Source organism: Notolabrus celidotus, chromosome 4, assembly GCF_009762535.1.
Source record: "Notolabrus celidotus isolate fNotCel1 chromosome 4, fNotCel1.pri, whole genome shotgun sequence".
Taxonomy (NCBI): domain Eukaryota; kingdom Metazoa; phylum Chordata; class Actinopteri; order Labriformes; family Labridae; genus Notolabrus; species Notolabrus celidotus.
Genome location: NC_048275.1, coordinates 30,612,512 through 30,634,689, shown reverse-complemented (window position 1 = coordinate 30,634,689; position 22,178 = coordinate 30,612,512). Strand labels below are relative to the sequence as shown.

General features: G+C 39.5%; 1 protein-coding gene across 1 annotated transcript; it reads right to left on the bottom strand.

Moving 5' to 3' along the window:
• Positions 1–5,286: 5,286 nt before the first annotated feature.
• On the bottom strand, positions 5,287–22,078 carry znf365 (zinc finger protein 365). The gene is made up of 6 exons (XM_034682327.1): positions 21,929–22,078; positions 19,614–20,275; positions 17,775–18,084; positions 16,503–16,674; positions 16,179–16,225; positions 5,287–13,207 (listed from the first exon to the last, which is right to left on the bottom strand). The coding sequence occupies exons 2-6, from the start codon at positions 20,263–20,265 to the stop codon at positions 12,982–12,984; spliced, it is 1,407 nt and encodes a 468-aa protein (XP_034538218.1). The 5' UTR covers positions 20,266–20,275; positions 21,929–22,078; the 3' UTR covers positions 5,287–12,981.
• Positions 22,079–22,178: the final 100 nt, after the last annotated feature.

The window sequence follows — 22,178 nt, the reverse complement described above, 5'->3', positions numbered from 1 at the left end:
ACAGTGTTTACCCTCTCCATGAATGATCAACAACAGCCTGCAGTATTTATTGACACACTGTAATGCTGTGAGGAATCATAACACAACAAGCCATTTAACATTCTGACATTCCCTCAAGTTCATATTCTAGATATGTTACTAATACACTGAGGGTTTGTTGAATGAGGTCAAAAAAGAACAGGAGAAAAAAAATAAACATAAGCTAAAATATGTGGGCCAAAGCAACACTGGGTACAGAAAAACTCACACTATAGGATTATATTTCATTTCAAAAACTTAAACTGCCAACAATATCCTGAGCTGATGTTCTAGCAATGTATCATCTCTGTTTGATATTAACAGTATTTCTAAGATGTATTAATAAGTAAAATGTCCCTTAACAGAGAGTTGGTTATCCTGCATTGTTGCATTGTATGAGGTCTAAATGACTAATATGTACAAAAGTATTTTTTTTCTCAAGTAGATTTCTTACCCTGCAGCTGCAAATGACTTTCCAAACCATCCGACTACAAAGTTCAGTTTTCCACTTTTCACTTAAAAGCTTGGGTTGGGTTTAGAAACTAAAACTGTACAGCGGGATTTTGGCTGGGATAACAAAAATCGTACTGTTAATGTTGGTTATGTTACCTATGTGTGTAAGGGATGTTTTGTATGTGTTGTACCACAGACTGTATGAAAACATGGATGACGCAACTCCCTCAAAGTTAAGCCAAAACACTTAAAGCTGCCCGTTGTGACTCGCAGCCATAAACTGTTAAAAAAAATGGGTGTAGTATCCAGGACGTCACCCATCTGTTCGTGAAGCCAATCGTCAGTGGGAGCCATGTTGGAAATGCACCACCAAACCTCGTCTGAGCTAGTGTGAGGGGAAGAGGCGGGCCCTTAACCTTTTAGCTAACAGCTACAAGGTGCCCGCTTGTCAATCAAGTCAGCCAGGTCCTTATTTAGGCAAAACGTGTAAGTTTAATCCTTTCGAGAAAAATGATCTATAAAATCCCCCCCACCGTGAATTTTGTTTTTTCCACACTAAAGTTTGTAGTCCAGATTTGTCCTTGCACAGTTGCAAGGGTATTAACTAGGGATGCCCCGATCCGATCCTGGTATCGGATATCGGCTAGATCTGACTCAAAAAGCTAGATCGGATATTGGTGACAAAGGGCCGATATATAGTGCCGATCCATACGGCAGATCTATTCATCTCAGTTCTATGCTTTTCTGTGTTTACAATATCCATGTGCGTCTCCTACGTCATTAGCGCCAGCCGGTCTGTACATTTTTGCCCGGTGGAGCATGATGGAGGATAACTACAGAGGCTCTGCAGTTTAGGTGGATGTCACGCTTCTTTTGCTAACAACTCCACCGGAAACTTGCAACATGTGCAGCGGTAATGTTTTGACGGATGGCAGTCACGCTGAAAAATATAATGGGAGCCCAAAGGAAGAAGTCTACGTAAGCTGTAGCCTACTGCAAAGAAGGAAGAAACCTTCTGTTAATGGACTCAAAGTGTGAAAAAACGGACAGGTTATTGGATTTAATTGTTCCGGATGCATGGAATTAAGGGATTCCAGCCTCTGGTTTAGCACTTGGAACCCAGGTACAGTTCACCATCAAGTCAGAAAAGCCTGAAGCTGCCACTACATGGTTCTATCCTCACATTCAGGAATAGAGATTGTTAAATCAATACCAGGATTGGATCGGCCAGTATCGGTATCGGCAGATAACAAAGCCCAGGTATCAATATCGGTATTGGGACCTAAAAAGTAGGATCGGTGCATCCCTAGTATTAACTGAGAAGCATTCTTCGTTAAGGAAGTATCTCCCTCTTCGTCTCCCATGCTCTGCCTAGCTGACCTAAACCAAACGGATAATTTTGATTAACTGAGAACAAGTCTCACAACGTTACGCTGTGTGGGCTGTCTGGACAATGTCAGGACCTCTCTGGACATGGTTTTGAGCTCTTATGTGAAAACAGACAAATTCAAAGTTGGTATCTTGTTTTTAGTGGGACTCCAACTGCGGTTTCCCCCCTGTTTATTTGACCCTGGCCATGGCCTGTGACAACCACCCGAATTGCCTTTTGTTGCTTTGTATACGACATTATCTGACATCCCCTCTCTACCCATAATACTGACTGCAGCCAGAGAATCTCCCTCTGTACATGTAAACATGGGTCATGTGAATGTTGCACAGATGACCTGTATGGTTATTTGTTTGGTTCAGATATTCGTCTGTTTTGCCTTTTTAGCAGCACTGTGCCAGATCAATGTAAGTCCATTTAAAATGCTTGTATTTGACACTGACAGGCTCAGACTTTTCAGTGTCTGATGACGGAGAATAAACTCCCCCCCAGAGACAGATCCTTTGTTAAAGAGAAGACATCCCTTTGATAAAAGGACATTTGAACCATGTGTCTCAGCTGGAGTGAGGATTAAGGATCCTGTTTTAAAGGCTATTGGAAACTCAAGGGGGTGACCCTTCAAATTCATAGAGACAAAGAAGTCTCTACTAATAGCTTCCAAAGACTGTTGACCACTTTGACGTATTTGTGTTTTCCCTCAGGCTTAAGAAAGTTTGGACTGGAGAAAAAATCACCAACAATCTCAAAGGAATAAAAACTGTACTATCATAATAATCACTTCCTTGTGTAACACTGCCTCAAAACACACACACACACACACACACACACACACACACACACACACACACACACACACACACACATGCACGCACACAAATGATTAAATCAACCTTCCTTTCCCCTTGCACTTGAAGTAACCATCATGTAAAGTGCACCCAAAACAGCTTAACATACTCCGTTCAGTAAAGACAAAACTATGTTTGTTTTTCGTTACTTTACATTTTTATTTTTCAAGTTAAACACGTTCCTTTTCTCCTAAAATGTGTACATCTTGTGAATGTCAGGTTATCTCTCACATAATTTATAATTTAGGGCTCACATGTTCGGTTTTGAGAATCATTGAATAAGTAAACTGAGGATAAATCAATCAGGAACACTGACTTACAAAAATAAATAGACCCCATAAATCATTCTATTTTCTTCAACCACAGGATTTTCCATAACACATTTCTTCATTCAAAATACTGGCTATGACATTTTTGTTAGTTTATTTTTTAATGTTAATCTTGTGTTTGGATCAGAAATGTAGTTCAGATAATAAATGTAGGCCTGATTTAAACTTGTGCTTCCTGTTGAAAATTAGTGTAAACATTTTATTTGCTATCAGTATTTTTCTTGAGGTGGGCTTTGAGCCCCCCCCCGCCAACAGCTACAGTGTTCCCGCTCTTTCAATCAAGTCAGCTGTGCCTCTCATAATGGAAAACTCGTAATCTTAATATCTTGTGGTTTGCAGTACTTCCGGAGCCAGCCTCAAGTGGACACTCAAAAAACTGCAGTTTTTAATACTTCCCCATTGGCTTCAATTCTCGCAGCCGGGGGTTGCCGCTTGGTTCCAATCCACTGAAACAACCTGCTCACCAAACATGATCCTTTATCTATTATCCTTTTATTTAAGATTAATTTTAAACTCTCAACTATCATTATTTTTGGGGCTCTTATACGAACAGAAGTTGAAACAACTCTGATTTAACATTAAGCTCAAGTATTTGTACAAATCTTGCAGCAAGCTGCGGTTCTGAGTCACCAATTGAGCCTTTCATCCAAGAATGCTACAAATACTTCAGATTGTCTTTTATTCATTTGTACTGAAACACATCATGAGGAAAACCTTGATTTGAGTGTGTAGGTATGTGTCACACACTGAAGTCATATTATGGTGGCAAATATAACTGAACTCACTGGCATCATCATCATGTGGGTTCAAGAGATAGTGGTTGTGTTTGTGTCTAAGGACATTTTCACCATCATGATCAGTACAGACATATAATCTGAAAAAGCACATGTCTACACTTGACTAGCAAACACATGCTCACATGAAAAGTGACAAAATAGTTTGATCAATTCAAATCAAGCTGGCTGAGTGAGAAATCTGAACACCTAAAGGGAACAGAAATATTGCATCGTTAATGTTGGATAGTTTGAGAGACTGTCAAATTCTGTGTGTCTGTCAAGTTGTCCTTTTCATAGTCAGATATAAAAAGTAGTCGGTGTGATAGAAGGTGGAGGCCTGCAGTATGTCAGAAACTAGCTCAAATAAGGAGCTTTCTGACAAAGTAATTGCTATAAAGATATCTAAATATAGCGTACACTAAATCAACATTAGTTTTTGGGCAAGACTTTCTTAAAGTTAGCAAAATCACGGGGTAAAGTTGACTCTGTCTGCAGCGGTTGATACAAACCATAAGCAGAAGTTCCTGTGCTGTTTTCCTCCTCTTCCTCTTTTCTTCTGCAAAAATATTTATGACCTCTGCCCTCATTCATCCTTCTTCTCTGGGCTTTGTAGACACACCTTTGATGATAATTTTACTTCTTTTTACAGTGTTGCTTTTATCACTGCTGCTCATGGTTTTAGTTGTAGCAATCTGCAACATAGAGAAGCTCTCACCAGCTCTGCTGCTGTTGCCTCCATTTCAGGACAGGATCCAGTGACAAAATTATCTCCATGTTTTTGATCTGATTTAGTGTGTTTGTGGAAACTGTTTATGCCACAGTGTCAACAGGCAAAGGTAAAATAGGCCAGACTCCTTTATGCAGATTAATTTGATGTGATGTGTGTGATCATTTTGATCCCTGGTGTGACCTTTGCTATCAAGAATGAATCACTATGGGGTTTTGACCACAGATTGTATAATTAATGGACATAGTATCTGTGACTTCACCCGTCTGTTTCTGAAGTCTTGTTTTGAAACTGATAGCCAGCGGGAGCCATATTGGAAATGTTAACCATAATCTATCTTCTTTCGGTACCTAACTTTGTACCTTTGTGAGGTAAAGAGGCGGGCTTTGAGCCTCCTAGCCAACAGCTACAGTGTTCCCACCTGTCAATCAAGTTAGCTGTGCCTGTTACTATTGAAAACTCTTAATCTTCATATCTTCGAAACTGCCGTGTTATGAAAAAATTCACCCCCGTACAGTGTATCCAGACAACACTTGTTTTTCGTACCAGGCTGTAAACATGTTTATTTCTGCTGTAAAGATCAGCCCTTTTTGAATGTGTGTGTATGTGGTTTCTGGTACTTCCGGAGCCAGCCTCAAGCGGACACTTGAGAAACTGCAGTTTTTAACACTCCTGCATTGGCTTTAATTCTCTTGGGTTGCCGCTCGGTTTAATAGGTCTGATGCTGAAATAAATACACACACAATGATGGTCCTGGTGTCATGTTTGAGCTTTAATCATGGATGATTTAAACACAGACCAATGAGTTTCAACATAAAAAGTATTCCAGTTCTTCACAGTATTGCATTTTGCACAGTGTTATACAGACTACAGAGTTTTTGAGTGAAGGCACAAAACTAGAGATTACTTCTGCAAACGAAAAATCCCTACAGACAAACATGACGAACCCAAGGATATCAAAGTTGATGCAGAAACAGACATAAAAACTAACATTTTCTCTACCCACTCACAGCAAGAAAGGTAGAGTCAGAATCAAACTAACAGTAAGAGTACTTGTTCGGTTATGTTTTCACCCACTTCTCAAGCTTTTTCTCTCTATGCTTCACAACTCTTGCACTTTGTCCCCCAAAAAACATTTCAAAACACAGTAATAATAAAAATGTCTTTCCCAGTCTTTTCCAAACCTGCGCATGAAACCTGCTGATTGTCCAATTCACAACTCATCGCTCATACGAAGTCCAACAGCTCCAAGCTAAGTGCTCTGGGTTGTATTAGTGCAACTTTCCTTCAAATACTGTACCATTAAAATAGACCTCACTCTGCTACAAAAGTACACATAGTAGTACAAGATAACAGTATTTTATAAGTACTTTTTTGCTACATATGAAGCATGCTGTCACAGTAACACAATAGCTACATATGTAGTAGTAGTAGTAGGGCTTCCTCATGCATCATCCAGCGTCTTTCCAATGACTGAGAGCCACAAACACGCAGCAGGATGCAGCACAAGAGAGACACTGCACACACTCCACCACACACATTTCCCAAGAATTATGCTGCTGCTTAAATAAAAACCAAACAACTCGACTTTCAAGGATGATTATTTTTAGAGACCTTACTATGGAAAAGAGATGCACCGCCTGTGAACTCAACCATGTCCTGTGCTTGCATGAGAGGTGTTCTCAGATAATAAATCTTATCCTGCTTTTTTTAACAGTCAGATATATCACCCACTGTGAACTTTGCTCTGGAAAATGTAAACAAAGGCCGCTTCAGCTATCACTTTGTCCCTGGCGGCAGTGGTGACAGGCGTTAAAAATAACCGTATAGAAACAATCAGTCTTCTTACTAATGGATTTGTTTGCTTTTGTAGCTCATAAAAAGGCATCAGTGTTCATTTCAGTCTTTTTCATAACCAACAGGAGCTTCAAGGAGCATTTCTCAGGATTTAGGGACATCTAGTGGTGTTGTTGCACATTGCAACCAGCTGATGAACAACCCTCTCAACCTCAGGTTAATGCGTTGATAAAGTCCCTTCTCATGATCATATGTTTGGTTGGCTGGGCTACTGCAGAGACATGATGTCTATTTGTAAGTGATTACAAGTTAATTAAAACATACTCATGAGGGATTTATTCCATTTAAATAAACCCTCCTTAATCTTACAAACCTGTTCATTAAAAAACGTGTAAAACAGAAAAGACAGGTTAAACCATGTAAACGATTTGATGTCAAATACTTGGATTTCTCCAAGAGAGCTGAGATTTCACTGTAATGGGAAAATGTTTTCTACTGACCTTTTTGTAGGCGTGAACACTGCAACAACTCAATCTTACCAAAGTGTGTCTGATATCTTGCCAATTACTGTATGTCATTACACTTAACCCAAGCCACATTGACCTGACACATTTAGATCTTGTTCAAGATATTACAGACCAGAAATGAGGTCTTAATGACTGTCATGAGGTTCACGTGTCATTTATTAAATATGCGGGTCTAGGTCAATCACAGGATTTTTGATTTGGAAGGACGCTCTACGGCTTAAGAGGAAGCATTAAAGGGTCAGAAATACCACGTCCGGAATAAAATCCCAGCAACAGCCAACATTTAATACATCCTTTGTTAAAAACCTAAATTATTCATTCATGATATGTAACTTTTAAGGGCCTTAATAAAAGTAATTTTTTGTATTCAGGGGGAAAATACAAAGGACCTTAAGACCGCTACAAAAAAAACAAACGTAGGGCAGCTCTCTGTTTGACCCTCTGAAAATTCACTGAACTACAATGATATAATTCCACGGCACAGACAGATTTGCTTTGCTGGAACACGCTCCAAACTGACATGAAAACTTACACGAACTGAAACTTGCGTACACGAGCTCCGCCCACCTCCAGATTGATAAATGCGTTTCCTTTGCGTGGAAATATTCGTACACCAAGTTTTTGGTCATACACACGGTTGATAAATGAAGGCCAATGAAATGTAAGTTCTTTGTATTGTATGTTCTTGACAAGAGACTGCAGGTTCTTGCATTCGCTCACAGATTTAAAATAATTAAATTCAACGTGAAGACAAATTTAAATTTAAAGGGGTCTCTTGATTTGAGATACGTTGATTTCCATTCAGACCTCATATGAACATTCAACTATTTTATAGACACACAATAATTTCTTTAAGAGACGCGTGTTGACTGTTGTTGAAAATATTTACATATGATTGAATAACATGAATCAACAACACCACTATGCTCACAGGGACATTTCTATCTCTCCTACAGTAGTTCTATATAATATCATGTTGACATACAGTATGCGTGTGTAAAAGTTCTTTGTTTTTCAGTCACTGAAAAGCAAAGGGGAACACTATTTTTAGTTGACAGCAGCAGTAACTCATAGGCTCTGATCATCACTCTCTTCACAAAGTGTTAAACCATCCAACTCCAAGTTCATCAGGATCGGGGTTATGTGTGGTACGAAGCAGTAAAGAATAGACTTGACAAAAGTTCAAGTTTACCTTCAGTATTTGAGGGCTCATGAAGCCATTAAAAATAGTGCTGGCTAATGCTTTGTAGGCTGTGTAGCAGAGGATATAGTCCATGTAGTGTAGTATCAGGTATTACTGAAACTGTTATATATCAGTCATACAGATGACAGAAAATACAGAACATTATTTGGCTTAACAAATTGGCAACTTTCAACAAACTTGGACCGAATGAGTGACAAAACTGCTGGTCAGGTCTTTTAAAAGGGTGTGTGCAGGCTCCACTCACAAAGATTTAACACATTTTACTGACACCACTGGCACCAATGTTGAATTTAAATAAGATCTCCAAACTTTAATTACCAGAAGAGAAAGAAAATCATCATGGTGACCAATCAGAAGAGAAGCAGTACACCATTATGTACTTGCTCAGTAATTTTAGGAACTTTCCAGGAACTGCAGACACCCTGTTCAAAACAAGAGATCTGTTTTGTGTTTGACCCCAATTAATGTTCTGCCAAGTTTAAGTACTGTAATTCTACTACTTCCACCTGACGACACATTAGCTTTGTATACAAAATATCTATTAACACTGTCAACGAAACCTGAACCGACGACAGCAAAGATACATTTTACACCAAATACTGTCTTTTACATTTACATTCTTATCAATGGATGAGTGCAAAAATGACGTGTAAACAGATCATACAAGATGACGCAGAGGAAGGAATGACTCGGTTAAACAAGCCTTCATGAGCTGTTTAGTTTACTGCAAGTGAACTGTTTGCATTCACGGCACTGTAAGTCACTTTGGATGAAAGCGCTGATACGACGTCATTCAGTAGTGATCGGAGAATCTCCACCCGTTTCTGTGTGAATGAGTGCCGGATCAAGCCCACAGGTCAGGCCTTGAATCACAGCATCTCTTCATTTTGAGCTATACATTAACTCAGTGTACATTCGTTATATGTGTGGGGTCCTATGGACCTGGGCCAAACTCTACCGGCATGTACAAGGTTTCTTTATCAGTCAGGATGCAGCAGAGAGTAAATTCAGTTCAGATCAGTCTTCTATGTATGGTATGTTTTATAGAAGCTCAATGTGCTTTAAATATCCATTTTAATAACGCTGTTGAGTTAAAAGACTGTAGGCAAGGAAAAGATAGCATAACTCACCATCAAATGTGAGAAAAAAAATCTCCCACAAAAAAACTTCCAAACAAGTTTTACCATCATGCAATATTTTGTTTCAGAGAAATGTAATTTTTTCAGCCAGATGATGAAAAACTACAGGAATGGGCCATTCAGTTCTCAAGTAAATCCAGATCCCACCCACAAACAGGCTTTAAATATCACATGAAAATATAATTTTGTTAATACGTTTAAACACATTAGGTGCTTATATGTGTAGAGTATATTACTTTTATGTGAGTATCATAGTGGATGTCTGTGCTCTTTGATCGCCATTCAAACTGTAGGTTTGTATGAATTTTGGCGCCCCCTATAGACAAAACACTCTTCACCAATCTTACCCCTAACGTGAAAGTAGTGTTTTTTTTAATAAAAAATTTAATTCTGCTCGATTTGAATAGTCAGATGTATTAATCAGCAAGAATCATTGCCATGGAAAGTGTAGAACAAATGCTGTGTGGACGGCGTTTTATCCCTTTTTATGACACCTACCCTGCCAAAGTGGCTTTAGACATTAAGAATAATTCAAGAGGAAATATCTGTCCTCTCGATGATGTTCTTGTTTGTTTTTTTAGGTCATAAGGAGCTTCTGTATTCATTTCAGTGTGTTTCATAACCAGCTAAAAACTAATCACAGGAGCTTTAATGTGGAAATATATCATTAGTTGATTTTTTGGGTTTTTGAATGGAAAAATACAGAAATTTAAACAGACTAAATCAGCTGTGCAAGTTTAAAATTCAAAATGAACTGAAAAGCTTTAGTTCAGTGGTAGTTTTGTCCAGATGTCTTTGCAGTTGTTCGGAAGTAAATATCTTTCATTTAATATTTTACGTAAAGCAGCTTTTCTCTGAGCGTCCAGTCTTTATGTTCAGCTGGTATGATGATAAAAGTATATGTAGAAGACAAATAGGGTATATTCAATGAAAAAATATTGTCAATTTAGCAGATCTGATTTTACTCTCCACTCTCCTGCTTCTGTCCCAAACTGGTTGGTGATATGCTATACATAATTCCACCAGCCATTCATAAACAAAAATCGCAATTACGTATTTCAAAGTTACAATTACACCTTCTTATAAATAAGTTCTAATGTAGTGAACCATGAAGCCTCTTCAAACAGAAGCCAAGATAACATGCACAGTTCATTTGACCCAGGTCTGATGTCATCAAACTCCTGTCTGTGCTTTTAAACCAAATCAGAGCTGCAAGGCCACATGACAACCAAAATGTTCCTCTAGTCATTAGAATATTAACAACAGTTTTATATACAGGTAACCATGAGAGCTTTCACAGTTAAAGTCATGTAACAGTATGACTTCATGTTTCATTTTTCTTTTTTTCTTTTTTTTTATAAAAATGACACATTGAAAACTAAAATGTGACTGACAAAAATTGAATGAATATAAACTTTACAGCTACAAAAATGCTCCACTTTAGCAAAAAGCAGTCTTGAGACCTAAATGGCTACTGAAGAAGTTGTCTGACCCTGTAAGAGGAAGCCAAAGTGGAGGAGACCAAAAAAAAGGGTTCCAAATCAAACAACAAAGAAAAATTATTAGACAGATATGAAGTGTTTTCGATCAAGTGTACTTCATATTTTGGCAAACCGACTCCATCTTTGAGGACAAACACAGTTATTTAATGAACAACATAACCCCTCTTAGCTATCGGACATTGTTTCCCTGACTCTGGAATACATTTCATGTTATGAAGCTCACTGTTCTCACATGGTACTCTATGGTCGTTTGCAGCGTTAAAAAGAGATATCACTATTCAAAAAGTCTTATTACTGTCAGAACAAAGCATTCTTGATTCCAGGAATACAATCAACAAAAGCAAACTCTTCATGTTCCTTTGTTTTTGTCAGCTGAAATGACATTGTTGCTGTCAGATTCAGATTCAGTTACTGCAGCTAGCAAGCTAATTAATCTAAAACTGTGAACTAGTGAAAACACATTTTCAGTTGAGCTCATGTTTCAAACTCAGGTGTTTCAAATATGCATGACCTCATTACAATAATCATGCTTAAGACTGAAGAGGAAGCTTACAAGACAAGTAGAAAGTCAGCATCCTCATAAGGTACAAAAAAACAATGTGAATATGTATGGGGAAATAATAACATTGTTATAAGCTGACTTATTTTTATTGAGCTCAATTGTTCTTACTTTCAAACTTCTATTTATAACATTTCAAGGATTTTCTTAGACTGTAATACTGATAAACTTTATCTGTTTAACAGTGATGATGCCCCCTGGTGGCCATCAGAAAAACGGCTGCTTTTAGGAAATTCTGGCCTTGAGTCTATGGATGAAGTTTTGCCCCTCCTTTGCCATTAAAGTAACTTAAGATTATTATTGTAGGTGTTTGTTAGAAGAAACCTTTGAAGGTTATAGCTTATATTACACACTGTTTAATCCATCTCCTATATTTTTCCAACATCCAAGCTCTCCCTCACCACAAATCCATCTACTTCCATTTAGACATAATTAACAGAGACAGGTTATGTTTGCTCAGATAATGAAATGCAATGATCATCAAATGTTGGTCTTTAAAGCACAGACAGAAATTGGACAACTTAACTGCTTAGGAGTTTTTTTGGGAAACCAGACCGGGGTGTTAAGGTTCAACCAGAGGAGAGGACGTGTTCGCAACTTCACTGGGATCTGTTCATTCGTATCCACTGGGCCGATTCAAAACCTTTACACCTTTCTCCACCATTCAATATCAAATAAGATGATGAATACAAAAGCTGTATTTACCTGAAGTTCCACAAAAGTACACAAAGACGAATTATAACATAAGTACCGCAAAAATTCTCAGATTTCATATTGTAATAAATATGATGATTTGTGCTGTGTACACACTTTATAACGGTCTAATTCAGTATAATAAACTGTGGAAAAGAACAATACTTGCTGAACACATTGTAGGCAATAAAAAGTCTTTACAATAAACTATCACATGCTTGACATGTGATGATCTGTGACATGCAGTAACATTTATTATTGCACTTTGTTTGACCCTGTAATGCTGTAATAGTAACTCGTGTGTTATGTTTAACCTCAGCCTGCAACAAGATGAAGAGATTAATTTTGGTTATATTTTGTATTTGTTGTCTTATCAGGGATCACACAGCCTAAAGCCAAGGTGTATAGAGTTTTTGATTTATACTGTACATTATTATTTGCTTATGTGTGGTTTTATAGTTTTATTTATAAAGATAAAAAAGAGCAAAAGAAGCTTCATTATCATATTAGTTTACAATATGAATGAAATGTGCCTGTTCATGTTTTTTTTCTTTTTTTTAAGTTTTGACAGAAGAACTACGTTTTTATTTTATTTTATTAAGTGTTGAGTTTTTAAGTCCCAATCAAGTGCTGAAGTATTCTATTTACAACGTATGTACATCCTGTAAAATGCAAGAAAACCACTGAAATGTTCAAACTTTGTAGCATTTCACATCAATCAATTGTATAAAATCCTCTCTTTGATTTCCTATCCCTGCTAAAGGAGATACTTAGAATTTGCAATCCTGCTTCATGACAGATTCTGTTGTAGCAAAAACATGTTTCATATAAAAGACTGATCTGCCTTCCTCTTGACCAGATTTAATAGATTCATTGGAGCTTTAACAAATGTACTGATGGAGGGATCACTTCTGTGAATATGACCGGATGTTACTTTTCCACAGGTTAACACACTGAAATGATAAAACTGTTGGATGAAGTTTTACCTGCTGACACCCCCTCTCCTCTGGTGTTTCTCTACAGTTCTACGCCTCGTACCCTGCGGAGCGACGCCGCTGGTGGTTCCAGATATCGTCCCTGTGTTCGGGTCTGCAGAACAGCCTAGATGACTGGGCGAGCCGCTCCCGGTGCTCCCGCTCCCGGTCTCGTTCCCCACAGGGTTTAGAGAAGTGAGAACGGCCGCCAAACTGGGAGGAGGAGTGGCTTCTGTTGTCATGGAGACCAGATGAGGACAGCTGACCACCAGCTGACCTGGAAATGTAGCACAAGAATGAACAATCAAACACACAGAGGATTAAGTGAATATAAATCAAACCAGTTTTTATATGTTATAGCTTTGATCAAATATTATTACAGCTAAGGCTGGCTCAGGTTTTGACCAGCTCTTAGTTATGCTGCTATAAGCTTAGACTGCCGGGGGAACTGACACACTGGGATCCCCTCTTTCCCCTCTTCCCCCCTATCGCTAACTTTAACTCTCACTGTCTCATTGAAGTTACTAACCATAGACCTTTCTGGAGTCCCTGAGCTCCCTTGTCTCGCAGGTTTCGAGTCGCTGCAGCAGACAGCTTCTAGCTGTTACAACTTTTACTATCAGTCTCACCACTATCATCTCTCTCTCTCTTCATCTCCTCCATCCCTCATTCCAACCCCAACTCAGTTGAGGCACATGTCTGTCTAACATTAGTCTGGTTCTTCTCGAGGTTTCTGCCTGTTAAAGGAAGTTTTTCCTTGCAGCTGTAACTTTCTAAATGCTGCAAAGTGCTCTACTCATGATGGATCAAAATGAGATCAGACTGAGTCCTATCAGTGAAAGGGGACTGGATCTTATCCTGTCTTAATGTATGGTCTAGACCTGCTCTGTTTATAAAGCGTCTTGAGATAACGTTTGTGTGATTTGGCGCTATATAAATAAAGATTGATTGATTGATTGATTGATTGATTGATTGATTGATTGATTGATTGATTGATTGATTGGTTGATTGATTGATTGATTGATTGATTGATTGATTGACTGAACTTCCCAACACTGCAGTCCCTTAGGTTGCCACCAGATTTGGGCTCTACAAAAAGTAAAGGCACATTTTAAGCCTTGCTTTACAAGATTTTTTTTTTTAGCTTTTTACTTCTTTCATTTTACAGAACAGCTTAAGAGGGAGACGTGAGAGAAATGTTGTGAGGGGGATGACATGCACCAAATACTGCCAGGACCAGGAATCATTCCTATGACCAGTGTGTTGAGGACTGTAGCCTCTGGGCACGGGCCCCCTGCTCTACCATCTGAGCCAAACCAGTGCTCCATTCAGATCTGTTTTTTTTTTTTATATGGTTGTTGTTTTTTCACCTACCTCTGTCTCAGTATAAAATGTTTAAATGTATAAAATCATGTTTTGAAAACCATTTAACAATTAAACAGCTTTCTATCAAAATTTGGATGGAAATTCAGAAACATCTGGGGAAAAAGATGAATGCTTATGTTACTGTCCACTACCGATTTGTTAATACAGCCATTATTAAAAAGCTTAAGTTACACCTCAAAAAAATTGTGCTGTATGTCATCATTTGCAACATCTCTGATCCTTTCAGTGTTTCTGCCATTTCCTATGACTTTAGAGTATTTTTAAGAGTTTCATTTTTTAACTGTCAAGAAAAGAAACAACCCTGTTCAGTCTCTGCTCACCTAAAAACATCCACCAGGTAAGATATAGACAACAGTGGAGAACTGGAGACTTGTAGTGAGTTGGGGGAGCCCAAAACCAGAGCTCAAATACAGTTAGTATTCGGCTGAAAACTACCGTATGAACAAATAAACACCCATCTTTATGAAGTACCAGTTTATCTGTTGGACGAAGGAATAATTCTAAACTCCAAATACTTTGAAGTTAAAAAAAGTCCAGAGGTAAGTTTAAGATGGGAGGATATTGGGGTGCTGGTGGCCTAGCGGTCTAAGCGCCCCACATATAGAGGCTATAGTCCTCGTCGCAGGGGTTGCCGGTTCGATTCCCGGCTGGTCGACCATTTCCTGCATGTCTTCCCCCGCTCTCTGCTCCCCAAATTTCCTGTCTCTCTTCACTATCCTATCAAATAAAGGCAAAAAGGCCAAAAAAATATAAAAAAAAAAAAAAAAAAAAAAAGATGGGAGGATATTTAAGTATTTACAACACAAGCACTCTTTAACTTTACAATATTGGCAGAAGCTTTAAGTTCTACTTGGATTCAAATCAATCAAAGAAAAACACAGGTGACTAACACGACCCCACTACACACTCACAGCACCACACAGACACAGGTAATCCTGCTCCTGTGACTGAGTGAAAGGACAAAGTGCTACACGTTTAAGGGATGAGTTACACATGATGGCAACAGGGTAAACCAACAGGCGAGACAAGAGTCCTCATCAAATATTTAGCAGCCTCTCTGTCACCTTCTGGCTTCATTCAGAGCAGCAGCAGACTGACACAGCAGTTTAGCTGCTCTGTTCGAAGACGGTTACTGCTGAGAAACAAGCCTCCCTACAGTCTGGGTAAGGACTGAAGGTATGTTTAAAACGGGACAATTTATTTCACATGTTAAGGTATAAATGACTTGAATGGCTCGATGTAACAGCCATGGACTATAACGACTAGACGGTAATCCTTTTGGAAATGTGTCCAATCAAAGTCACTCTTCTGAAAGTGCTCGATTTAGTTTCCGTGTCTGTTAATGATTTGGAATGATCCCTGATGTTTTTTATGACAGATCCTTTGTTTGTCTTCCAACATGGCATCAAATGTGTGTTAGGAAATAATATGAAGAAATTCTAAAAGGAAATCAAATGTCACAAAACATTAAACTCCACTCAGCACGGAAACTGGAAATCCAGATGCATTTCATACTAACAGGATTTATAGCCGATTATTATTATCTATATTCATAATTCTGTATTTCAAAAGTTTGTTCTTCTCAGTGGCACTATTTATAGATTTATCTCAATCAACACAAACATGGCATAATCATATATATAATATATAGTAATGAGCTGTGTCTCTGAAGGAAGAAGCATTGTTTTGTTCCACCATTAAATGCTGCATTAGCTCATTTAACAAAGACCTTAGGTTTCCACGTCATTTGTCTTGTATGACTCTGCTCTGTAATTACGTATTATGTATGTGATTCATTCAAAAATGACCAATGTCTGATTTACAGTCTTCCACAACATCCAAACCAATGTGTGAGGACTCACCTGCTCTTAGTGATTCTTTGAGGTCCATTACCATTTGGCTGCTGGTACTAGTGTGAACACAGAAAAGGTCAAAGGTCAGGATGGGTTCATACAATCAGCTCTGCATTGAAATGTTTGTTGCCCTTTTGTTGTTTTTGTTCATGTAATAGGGCTTAAACACTCAAGGTTATCATTCTTATTCCTTCATTGAGCATAATGATTAACTGATGACAACTTCACTTCGAGTATACTCCAAACTCAGTGTGTAGAGATCACTGGAATTGGCCCATTAATACAAACAGTCTGTAGAGTACATGTTCCACTGATGTAAAGCACTTGTTGTACCTTGTAGTGGTTGCACTGTTGCGGGCTGCCATTGACCTGGTAATACTCCACCAGCCTCTCAGCCAGAGCAATACGTCTCAACAGGTTCTCAATGAACTGCTGGATTCGAACTTTCCCGCACGTCTCCTGGCGAGCTGCCGCTTCTAAAAACTTCTGGATGGTTATCACCTCCCTGAAACACAAACAAAAAAAAGAAGACAATACATTTTACTTAATCAGAAAAAAGGTGAGTGATGTCCATAAGGAAGTCCTTTGTGCTGTTTTACAGAAGGTTTGGTTAAAAATTCACCTGCAGCTGGTATTAAAGGTGCAATCCACTCATTAATCCTCCAGTCAGTTTACACTCCATGAGAAGTACTGCTCAGTGTGTAAAAACAAGCTCTGTGGCTCTGATGGAGCTCTCCAAGATTAAGAAGACACCCTCATTTGAAGTTTTTATAAAGGGAACACTAAGAGGTAGTATGGGCGTCAATGCTATGCCCTGAGGTAGCTGTAGGGGGACAACTTTTTAAGAGTTTGGCCTTTATTTAGGACTTAAAGTTGGGTTTTCTCAACCTCTGCAGTTACAGTTTCTCTCTAAACACAAGTTGAACTACTACATTTCCCCAGTGTGACAGCTAAATCTATCAAAAGCTACTGTTTAAGCAATCACTTAGTAAATGTCAGACCTAAAGTGTTAGTCCGTCCTCTTGTTCCTTCTCTCCGGACAGATTTTCTATTCCCAACAATCCCCCAGAGGTCTTCGGACGTTCCCCCCTCCCCCTTTCTCCAGTCAACCCCAACCACCTGCCCACCAGTCCCCACTTCTCTTGCCAGCCTTTGAGCCCAGTGGTCTTCACTTCACTCACCAGCCTGTCTAAATTTAAACTGTGTTTTGTAGCTTTGTTTTTGCTTTGTGTTATTTTTGTCAGTCTGAACCTGACAGGCTGCCCACATCCCTGTTAGCCAGCCTCTGAGTCTACCTGTTCTTACTGGTGAGCCTATTTTTAACCAATACATCTCTAAAATCATCCTGATGTGTGCTGCCTGCATTTGTGACCTCTGGTCTGTTCTAAGTCTTCTGCCCACACTGTGACAAACAGACTTCTAGCATGCTGAAATAGCATTCTGTTGCATTGCATGATCACATCTACTTCAGGGGCACAAGCAGACACAACTTCTGCTTTAAGTTGGGTCATGGATTCTGCTGTATTTCACCACATCAACTGATTTCAACAGGTCTCCCTCTAGATCCTATAAAAACCAAGAGCAGTCACATCTGGTGCCTTTTACCTCTCCCGACGTTCCAGCTCATTCTCCGAAGCGTTGAGCTGCTCCCTCAACGCGGCGATCACCATAACAGCCACATCCACCTGCCGGCTCAGTGACCTCTCCCTGTCAGCCACTTCCTGCCTCTCCTGGGCTAGGTGCTGGGAGTGAGCACGCTCACACAGGAGCTCCGTGTCAGTCTGGGCGAGCTCCGTGCTCACCTTGGCCAGGCGACGCTGCATGGTACTGTCGGCCGCTCGCAGGATGCTGGCCAATCTCCGTCGGACTGCGGCTGAGGCTGCTGCCGTCTCTAAACCGGAGTATGCGCTCTGCTCTGGAGGTGACAGCAGAGGAGACAGAGGTTACTGCAGCTGTAATCACAACTGTTACATACTGTAATTATGGTTATTGATCACTGGGATAAGTGTCCCCTCACACAATTTAAATTCCATCATAGAGACAAGAACTTTCATTTTCATCAGCATTGATTTTATCTTCCAATTAAGTTTTTTACTAGTTATAAGTTCTCTTGCCTAATAACTTCACTTACATGTTGTTCACATACTATTTTCTATTGGCTTTGATACATTTTAGATTTAAATTGGCCTTTGCACAGCCTGACTATACCAGATATCAACAAATGAATCATCCTGCAGTATGATCAGCCCGTCAACTTGCAAAGCCAGAGAGCCCACACACCCAATATTATGCCCTAACACATGGCCTAATACCAACAAACCTTACACCTCAATTAGTAACACTATCAATGGTTATCACTAAGGTTATTTCTCCACTTAATAGTTTAAGTTCATTGGCTGAATATATTTCTTGAACCATACAAGATGTATACAATTTTAACCAAAGGATGTTATTTTTTATTAAGGATGATTAGCAAAAATGAATTAAATGACATTCATTTTACTGCTTTTATCTACATATACCTATATTGATGATTTTCTCTATTTTGCTTTTATTTTACCTTATTGCTTGTACCCCTCTTTTAATGCTTTATTCCTTTTTTTTTTTTTTTTTTTACTGTTTGAGGCCCCTTTTTTTCTTTCTTTCCTTTTATACTTTTAACTGTCTTACTTTCTTGGTCCCTTTGGTCTCAGTTCTTATCGTTCTTGTGTTGCCCGTGTTGAATCATTGTTTGGGTCTTTAGAATTTGTTTTCTTGATGTCTGATTTTAATTTTTGTTTAACTCTGTCTGCTGTAGAGTTCTCTTTGTGTTTGTTTTTATGTGCCCTGCTGTTTGTGAAGTACTTTGTAAATGGTGGTTTTTAAAGGTGCTATATTAATAAAGGCATTATTATTATTATCATTATTATTATTAAAATGATTGGTGTGGTGTGGACTGTTTTGCTGGAACTACAGGACTTATACTGCCTAGACTACGCCTATGTCATCATGGTTGTTTCCCATTGTGAGCCTCATGGGGCCTCCTGGTGGCTGAATGACCATGGAGACGACCATGATCCACAATATCCTCTCTTCAATCAATGCCCCATCAGTCTACACTATTGTCCCGTCATCGCTCTAGTGTTGCCATCAAACAAGATGCAACAGTTTCTTCCTAGAAACGAGGACATACTCTTTGAGACCTTTACTGCTACTTTCTTCTGCTGTTTGTTCTTATCCTTTTGATCATTTCATTGTTGTGTTATGTTCTTCCAACTGGTGCTTGTTTTTGGTCCCCAAATCTGTGACATAAGAATTCTTTCCTTTACTTACCTGAGCACTCAAGTCAGGCAACAATAACAACACTGCTGATCACACCTGGCATGGATTAAGCTGTGTTCATGTAAAGCCAGAAAGCTTTCTTTTTAAGTTTTAAGGTAAATATGCAAGAACTGACGTACCGACCAGCTCCAGGTCCAGTTCCAGGTCTGTTGGGGGGGCAGAGAGCAGCTGGGCTAAGGAGCGGGAGGTGAAGGTGGTTCAGGTGATGCAGGCATGACTCTGTCTTTTTCTCACACATTCTGACATCCTCCTCAGTTTTACTGCCGTCTCTGTCTTCACCTTCATTGTCCTCATCCTCTTCTTCCCCCACATCTTCATCTTCATACCCCCCTTCTTCTTCCTCTTCCTCCTCCTCTTCATCTGCCTGCGTCCCCACACCAACACTCTGTGTGCGTCTCCTCACAGAACTATAAGAGTGGAGGTATCCGCTGTCTCTGCTGTCACTGAGGGAGCGGGCGTGAGGTGGCCGCCCCGTGCTCTGCTGCCCCCTGCGGGTCGGGAGGCTCATGTCGTACCAGGGTATCGCAGCAGTCAGCGGGTCGGGGAGTTTGCCAGTGATGCTAAATCCACCTGTGGTCAAGTCCGGTGAGCGGTATGAGTGGCGGTATTCCAGGTGGGCGCGGAGCGAGGCCAGGCTGCCAAAGCGCTCCTGCTCACCGCAGCGGGGGCAACGGAAGGGGAGGTCACAGGAAGTGATGGAGACGGCACCGCAGGCTTGGCCGTTCCTCTCCAAGAGGAAAGAACCGGAACCTCTGGAGCACAACTTCTGCTGCATCACTCTACACCTGAAAGCAAGAAGAACATGGAGGAAATCTGTGCAGAGAGAACTGAATAATATTTGATTACACTTTAGAAAAGAGAGGTGACAAAACTTGGGTTTTAGCCTCTCAAAATAGAGTGTTTTTCTCTCCTTTGGCTTTATTTTTAAGATTTTATTAAGGGATAAAAGCTTATGACAATTCAATCGATCAGTGAAATATAGTCACCAAATTCATGCCAAAGATGATGTTCATTATCATTTAATTTAAGCTCTTGTTAAGAGTTTTGAACTTGTCCTGAATCAGACTAAAATTATTATTGATGCTCTTTATGACAAAAAAAGAAAACCATTTATTTTTAGAATCTGAAACCACTGACGGGGTAGGTGTCAGACCAAGGATTAACTGCTGAAACAGCCCCCTTATATGTGTTTCATGGCAAAGACTCTCAATGAGTGATACATTTGTTAAGAAACACAAGTGCATAACAAATAATATATTTGCATGCATGTATAAGTCATAGACTGTATAAATAATGGATGTTGTATCTGTGATCTGTTCCTGAGTGCTGTTTTGAAGCCAATCGACGGCGGCAGCCATATTGGTAATGCGGAACTCAACCAGGCAGAGTGTGACGTAAAGGGGCGGGGCTTGAGCCTCCTAGCCAACAACTATGTGTTCCCACCTGTCAGTCATGTCCTTATTTGGGCAAAAACTTGTAATCTTAATATCGTCTGAACCGCTATGTTAGAAAAAAATTCACCCCGTACAGTGTGTGCCGATACATAAATAAGCTACGTAGGGCCAAGCCATTTTTTGATCCAGACTGTAAACATGTTTATTAATGCTGCAAAGATTGTCTCCTTTGAATGGGTGTGTACGTGGTTTCCGGTGTTTCTGCAGCCAGCCTCAAGCGGATTTTCGATGAATTGCAGTTTATAACACTTCCGCATGGGCTTCATATTTTGAGACCGGAGGTAGCCGCTTGGTACAAGTATCCATTATGTTGCAGGTTGTAAAAATGTAACACCTTTTGAAACAATTGCAAATTCTGCTTTGTTAGAGGAGATATGAACTAATCATTGGTGGAGTAACAAATATGATTCAGCAAAACATTAAACATTGAAGTAGTAGTACATCATTGGTCTAACATTACACCAGTCACACCCCTCAATTTTCAATTTCACTTAAACAGTTTCAATCTCAATGGCTCCAATTGAGTTCTGATGGGAAAACATTTGCAATTGAAGCATCAATATAGACTACTGTGTTTATTAAAATGTCATTTAAATATATTATTTTTCATGCAAATTGTTGATATTCCACGCTATGTAAATGTACCATCATATAGCTGTATGGCAAACACTGATGTGTGCAGGAAAAAAAAAATTCAATGAGCATTCATGAATAAAAGCCAAGAGGACAAATTGGATGACAGCAGGTGACCTGAGCAGCTAACAGCGGCTTTACTCTCTTCACAAACAAGATCAAACCTGCGCATTGTTTATTCCCTTTACGGTCTATTTATTAAACTAATGCGTTCCTCTAATAATCCCTCTGAAGCATCACTGAGCAGCTGTTAGCTCTACCTGACTGCTGCTCTGTACAGGCTAACGTAAGCTAGCTAACAGAAACAGTCGTTCAGAATTAGACACAGAGCCGTTAACGTGCTGTTCTTACCGCGTGCAGTAGAACGGCAGATCTTAAGGAAACCGTTGACCGTTACTGGACGACATCATGTCGCAGATGGAGACAGACAGGAGCATGATGTCATTCATTCAAGAGAGGCAGAGAGCATCACCATGAAGTTACCGAAGATCAGGAGAAACACATCCGGTACGACCTTTCAAAATAAATTATGTTTAGGTGCAAATAAGGGTACTTCCGGTTGGGATTTTTATACTTGTTTTATCGTACACTTCTTATCTTT